Source organism: Nicotiana tabacum, chromosome 21 (assembly GCF_000715075.1).
Source record: "Nicotiana tabacum cultivar K326 chromosome 21, ASM71507v2, whole genome shotgun sequence".
NCBI lineage: Eukaryota > Viridiplantae > Streptophyta > Magnoliopsida > Solanales > Solanaceae > Nicotiana > Nicotiana tabacum.
The window spans coordinates 92,042,044-92,049,438 of NC_134100.1; the positions used below are offsets into that span (position 1 = coordinate 92,042,044).

At 35.5% G+C, this 7,395-nt stretch overlaps 1 protein-coding gene across 1 annotated transcript; it reads right to left on the reverse strand.

Annotated features, from left to right (window-relative positions):
• Positions 1-1,634: 1,634 nt before the first annotated feature.
• Positions 1,635-4,772, reverse strand: LOC107812688 (SNW/SKI-interacting protein A). The gene is made up of 2 exons (XM_016637841.2): positions 4,550-4,772; positions 1,635-3,822 (listed from the first exon to the last, which is right to left on the reverse strand). Exon 2 carries the CDS (start codon positions 3,786-3,788, stop codon positions 1,995-1,997), a length of 1,794 nt encoding a protein of 597 aa, XP_016493327.1. The 5' UTR covers positions 3,789-3,822; positions 4,550-4,772; the 3' UTR covers positions 1,635-1,994.
• Between the last annotated feature and the right edge of the window lie 2,623 nt (positions 4,773-7,395).

Genomic DNA, 7,395 nt, shown 5'->3' on the forward strand with positions numbered 1-7,395 from the left:
AAAGGTGACACAAATATAGGGTACGACTGCAAACCCCCCCTTAAATTTGCCTCTATATCTGAAGAATTTTTAAGGGACTGTTACACAAATAGCCGTCCAGATTCAATGTTTACTTTTTTAGCCGGTGTACTTAAATTATGCATTGATTATGCACGGTTATACATATATTATACATATATTATCCATCTGCCGGTTATTTTTAATATAAGAGAATAGGCGGGCGGCTATTTGGGCTAATTCTTCTATTTTGGAAGCACTCAAGTACTGAATGTAGATTTCTTTGGTCATTCTATGGTGGTTTTCTGTTTATTTCTCACACGTGTAAGCTAACACAATTGATGAATTCCAGTTATGCATATTTCTTGTATGAGCAATTTTGAATAAGAAACTTATTCCTAGTTCCTTACCTAAAGAAGAAAAAGTTTAAGAAGTGTGAGCCAACTGTTTTTGCCATGTTATAATTGATCATATTCTAATGAACTCTAATATTAGAAATATCATCTCTCTAAGCACTTCAGTTTATATAGCATCTTTAGCCTCAATACAAGAGCTGTTACTTAAAGAATTACAGAGGCTAAGTTAAAAATTCCTGCTTAATTTTCATTCAGATAGTTCAGATATTTGTCTGTTAAAAAGCATGAATAATACCTCGGCTAGTAGCCGGAACAACAACAATAAATCCAGTGAATTCCCACAAGTGGGGTCTGGGGAGGGTGAGATGTATGCAACCTTACCCCTACCCTGGAAGGCAGAGAGACTGTTTCCGGAAGCCCCTCGGTTAGCTAGTAGCCGGAACCAGAGAGTAAAAACAGTCAAGGCCAAAGTAGTTTTTCAGTTTATATTTGTCATAGTTGTTTGCATCTGGTTGCTGTATCAGATTCAAAACTCCCACAATTGTGAGCGAATCAGAAGTACGCTCACCGATGAAGGTGATTCTCAACATGAAGACACAAACATTATGAAGAAATCTGAATATGTTGTAAATAGGGCAGAAGAAGAAGAATTTCAGACTAATGAAACAGAAATTTCTAGCTTCAATGATAAGAATGGAATTCCAGAAGAGGTTCGCAATGTAGAATACACGATGACTGAGTTGGATAATGAGCTTAAGATCAGTATGTACCTGGAAACAACATTAAGTTCGGATGGTGAATGTGTACAAACAAGCGTTGCTACCTGAAAGATCAGACAAATTAGCCGGAGTGAGTATGAGTTCAAAGAAGACAGGCATACTATTATAAGAAGAAACAGAGTTCAACTTAGAGATTTTGGCAAATTTAGAGGCATACTCTTCTTTTATATGTCTACTCCACTATTGCAAGATAATGGAAAAGACTTTCTTTTAGCTTGGCCTGTGGATAGAAATTACTGAAACTTGAGCTTAAGAATTTCCTCCTCAATAATCAATATGAGATCCACACTTTTCTTTTCTTCCTTTCTTTTTGTGGTTCAACTCTATTGCCTCACTTAATCTTTGAGTAGTCTTCAATTTGAACTAATTTTCCATTTGATTAGCTTCATTCACTCAGTTAAATATAACCCATGAATTACGATACAGAAGTACCTAAAACACCATGCTTACTGCGCAAAAAGCAAGTCCCTTGCACCAAAATAATAAGACAAAAGCAAAGGCCTTTACACAAGAAAACAGACACTGTGCACTGAAAAATAAAAATTTCCCGAAATTCAACATATCCAAACAAATTTCCACACCCAATTGGGTCAAAATCACATAATTTAGTTAAGCGACGAATATTCATCATCTTCCAACAGCCTGAAGATCGAGAGGATGACTTAAAACAATTTTAACTTCACAATGCACTAATGTAGATATGTTACAACAGCATGAATATCGACAGTAGAAGAGTACAATTTTCATGCTGATGCAAATAGTAAAATGAAAGACAACTTGATTTTGAACTTATGCAAGGCAACAGCAGAGATGCAGCGAAGATGGACGCACAAAAACCAGGGCACTAGCACGAGAAGAGAACTCAACGCCCCTTATCAAAAGCAACGCGAGTTCTGCTAGATGATTCATAACCATCTCGCGTGGTGCCAGCACTGGCCCTCATGGTGCCTCCACTACCAACATTTGCCATGGCTTTCTTTCCCTTCTTAACCTCTGTCAAGAACTGGTCTAAACCAAATGGATCAGCTTCCTCAACTTGCTTCTCAAATTGCACAGGTCCATCTCTTGTACTAGCCCTCTCAGATGTTCCAGCAAATGCCTTGTCAGGCTTAAATCGATCTGTCTTCATGATCTTGTCCAGCTGCTCATCTGCACCTCCATAAATTTCAGAATCAACATCTTTCTTCGGTCTGTATAGAGTAGAAAGAGTGGGCTGAGCAGTAAATAGGCCCTTGTCATAGACGTTGTAGGCATCATCAGTGGCAAATCCAGAATCCATGCCTTTCTCCTGGTTAAACAATCTCTGGTCATACATGACCTCTCCTCTTGATGTGCCAGTAGAAGCCATCCCAAGAGCCACTTTTTCGCTGACATCACGGTCTCTATCTCTGGTGATCTTACTCTTCTTACCCATCGCAGCATCTTTTGCCTCCAATCTCTTCTCCCTCTCTCTCTCCCGACGTCGCTCCTCACGTATCTTCTCTCTCTGTAATCTCCCCTCCCTGTCCTCCCTTGGCTCTTTGGGGTGATCTCTTGGACGCTCATAATCCACACTCATATCAACAATATTCATGGTGTCCCTCTCAGAGGGCACAAGTGTACCAGCTGGAGGTGCCACACCAGTTCTCTCAGATCTTGCCTTGCGGGCCAATTCCCGAAGTTCCATCTCTTTCTTCTCCTTCTCTTTCATCATCATCTCTTTTTGAACCTTTGACCGCATTGCAACCGCTTCTCTAGCTTTCTGTTCTGCAACATATAAAGCCTCTGATAGTTTTGCAAAATTATCATTGATCTGGACCTCCTGAAGTCCCCTGCCATCAGCAGCAAGGCGCTTATCAAGTGGGATTGTGTAACCTTTGGGGTTCTTCCAGTTTGATATACAAGGCGGAATCTTCCAATCCTGCTGGTCCTTCACTGTAACAGGACGAGGAGGAGAATGCATAACAGGCACAGGTGGAGAACCAGAGGCCTTAGGAACCCTTTTGTGTTTGAACTTCGGTGGCTCTATCGGGTCCACGGGCATCTCTACCATCCTAATAATCCTCTCCTTTGCACCCGAGTTAAAAGCTGCCGATTGCTGGGAAGGCTTGTACTTAATAAACTTGGAATCTTGAGATTGTGTGGGAACATTTTTGGGCTGTGCAGCACTCAACCGCACATTTACAATCTTCTCAAGTGCTGCCTTGGTCTCCTGCATTGTCTCATCGATTACTTTCTGCTTCTCGTCCAGATCCATCTCTTCCTCATCCTCGTCCTTCACAAACTTCGGAATAAGATCCTTGTGCTGAGAATAAACAATTTTCTTTGTGTTCTCACCCTGCCTCACAATCGCATCATATCTCACTTCACCGTGCTCGTCCACAGTAATAGGCAGAGTCTTTCCCCCAGCTTTCCAGTCTTTCTTTCTACCCAAATCAAGTGGATACTGTGCGTAGTGAATTTCAGGGAATGCTCCTCCATCCCCAAAATCCTCAAGCTTAGATGGCTTAAAGCCAGCCCGTTTTAGGTAAGAGGGCACTGGAGTTGCCTTGATAATAGCAGATTTCTCTGCCTCAGTTGCACCGAACCTATTCTTGAACCACGGGTCATTTGTATGGTCATAAATTGTACGGGTAGCTGATTTTGCTGCTGGGAGAAGCTCCTTGAGAGACGCCATGCTGAAAATCCCGGATTTAAAATTCCTCCACCCACTGTACAGAGAGAAAAAGAAGGTACAAGTCAATAGATAAATCAATCAACTATATATCAATGAACCTTAAAAAATATGATGCTGATTAAAAGGAACCAACTAAATACTAAGTAGTACCAAATACATAAACATCAATATCAACAAAAAGGGGTTATTACTTAATAATCGAAACTCTAACGTATTAAACTTAGCTCAACATCTGGTGTTGATGGATTGATTGGAACAAAGAGATATTATCAGCAACGGGCAACAACAACAATAACTATGCCTCAGTCTCAAACAAGTTGAGGCCGGCTATATGAATCATCACTGAACATGTTACTCCATTTAAACTCATCTCATGCCAATATTATAGGCATACAGAAAAAAAGTATTAGAAAAGTTCTGCTAATTTTCTAAAACGTATAAATCTATGAAAGGTTAAATCACTCTTAGAAAGCATAGGACCTACCGTAATAGTGCTCACCTCTAAAACTGATGAAAAACACCAAATATTGATAAAGATTCAATCTTTTATGGCCATATTCACTATTTAACTAGCAAAGATACAAAGCACAATAAAAATCTGATTTGAGGCCTTTTATTACGCACCGAGAGTAGACACAAAGCGTCAGTATCCAATTCACGATTCGCACTTTATTAAACAATTGGGAAAAAAAGGAGACTAGGGTTTCAGATTGAAGAGATACGCATAGAAGAAAATACAGGGAGAGAAGAAAGGTGCTTACAATTCGATTTCTCAGCTGAATTGGCCGGAGAAGGAGATTAAGAAGAGCAGCCGCCGGAGCGTGGCCTCAACTCGCCAAAGAAGACGACGTAGGGTACTATTCAATCGGAATTTTGGATTCTCCTTTTCGAGTCGGTTTATTTTCGGTAAATCCAACCCGTTTGAAGGAGCTGGGCTTGTGGGGTTGAAATATATATAAGGGCTACCTTATCGTATTCTTTTTCCTTATGCAAAAGGGATTAGGAAATTGACCAATTTTACCTCGGTTGGTCTAGTTTTAATTTGTTAAAAAAGTTCTAATACCTTTTTAATGTAAGAAATATTAATTACGCACCGCTTGCATTTTCTAAATTTTTGTAATAAGGTTTTCAATTAATTATCTTATTTGGTAGAAAAATTATTTATCTTACTTTTAAAAGTTTCATCCCGCTAACAAAAAATTTAAGCGATTTGTTATATATGACAGAAGTTATTTTTTTATTTTTTATTTTTTACGAGAAAGTCACTTTTACTCTTTGATAACCTGAAAATATTTTTCGAGAATTTTTATCATTATTTTATTAATGCCATATTCAATAACAAAACAAACAGTAACATAGTATGAACAACACATTATATCCTCAAATCAGTGCTGTTAGTAAGTATTGCATTGAAATAAAATTGATTCAAAGATGAAATAAATCAATAAAGTCTGAAATAGAGTTGGAAAATCTGGATCAAAATAAAATTTTGAACAATTCTCATGAAATAGACGGTTGCAATTTTAAGAAGGGAAAAAGCCCAAAAATGATCGTGTGATATTCGAAATGGATCAATTATAACCCATGTTTAAATTTAAATTCAAAAATGACTCTGCCGTTATAAAATGGGTCTAATAATGCCCTTGTGTTATTCAAAATGGATCAATAATGCCCTGAATTTTTTTTAATATAAAAATACTTTTAAAAACTGAAAAATATATATTCTGTAAAAACTAGAAAAAGAAAGGAATTTGCAAAATATATATTTTTAAGTCTTTTCAGTTTTTTTAAAGTATTTGTTTTGTAAAATCTGAAAAAAAAATATTTTTAAAAAAAACTGAAAAAAAACTCTCCTAAAGGAGTGGACTACATATGCATTAGTTTTTAAAAAATAAAAATATTTTGCAAATTTTTTTTTTTTCAATTTGACGGTTCAATATTTTTTCGGTTTATTTTTATAAAATAAAAAATCTACCATAATTATCGGTACAGTTATAGATTTATATAAAAACATACGATTTTATTAAAAAAACCTAAAAATCGATTCGGCACGGTACTATTATGTTGGTTTAGTCGGTTTTTAAATATTCATTTACACCGACATATAACTGTAAATGAATATTTAAACCGACTAAACCGACATATAGGTGTAAATGAATATTTAAAAACCGACTAAACCGACATAATCGTATCATGCCGAACTGATTTTTAGATTTTTTTTAATAAAACCGTATGTTTTTATATAAATCTATAACTGTACCAATAATTATGATAGATTTTTTATTTTATAAAAATAAAGCGAAAAATATTGAATCGTCAAATTAAAAAAAAAAATTTGCAAAATATTTTTATTTTTTTAAAACTAATGCATATGTAGTCCACTTCTTTAGGAGAGTTTTTCTTTTTCAGTTTTTTAAAAAAATATTTTTTTTCAGTTTTTACAAAACAAATACTTTAAAAAAATTAAAAAGACTTAAAAATATATATTTTGCAAATTCCTTTCTTTTTCTAGTTTTTACAGAATATATATTTTTCAGTTTTTAAAAGCATTTTAAAAAAAAATTCCAGGGCATTATTGATCCATTTTGAATAACACAAGGGCATTATTAGACCCATTTTATAACGGCAGGGTCATTTTTGGATTCAAATTTAAATAGGGTATAATTGATCCATTTCGAATACCACAAGGTCATTTTGGGCCTTTTCCCTTTTAAGAATTAACCGAGTGGTTTCTGTAATAATACAAAGTTATAGGAACCAGATGCAATTTCATTTTGCAATGTAACAAACTTTTCCATTTTTACCCCATAAGCAAAAGAGTAGGACAATAAAAAAGCCATGTAGCATTAACGAATAGAAGACCGACACGTTGCTCTATGTCCGAGGACACCTAATTGAAACATTCGAACCAAGATGGGCGAAAAAATATGGTCTCTTACATTTGGAAAAAGTTTAAATAGCCTTTTAAATATAATCTGAGCAATTTGATCCGTTAAATTTGCAAAAAATCAGCATTTTTGGTCCTTATTAAATATTTAACCGACTTTATTTTTTAAATTTAATAGGAAATATTAAAGAAAAGAAGATTTAAGGAGATCTCACATCTAGAGGTGCATTGCAATTTTTACAATTTTAGGTCTATTTTTAATTTTGTTTTTTTAGGTGTAGTTTATATTATTTTAATATATTTTTAGTGTCTAGTATAACTTTTGGTGTTATAATTTTTGGCATTTGATGGTGGTATTTATTTTATTATTATTTTTTTTTTACATTTAATAATTTGAGTTTGTTAAATATTTGACTGAGAGTCCTTCGGCCCAGCTGGTTTGGAGTGGGTTATCCATAGTGATGACCAGGGATCGATCCACCCTCAATGCTTTCTGGGTCTGAGCCTGTCACACAAGGTTTGCCTAGTGCGGTTACATCCCTTGTGTAGTTTGTAGGCTGTTACACAATGAAGGTTTACCCAGTGCGCATATAGTGCTCACCCAAAGGGTACAACGGCTGTAGTGGCCGAGAGTTTTACTGGAATTCCAAAAAAAATAATATTTGACTTAGACCAGAATTGCTCTCAGTTTGAAAGGTCAAAGCTGTAGAAAAATAAAAT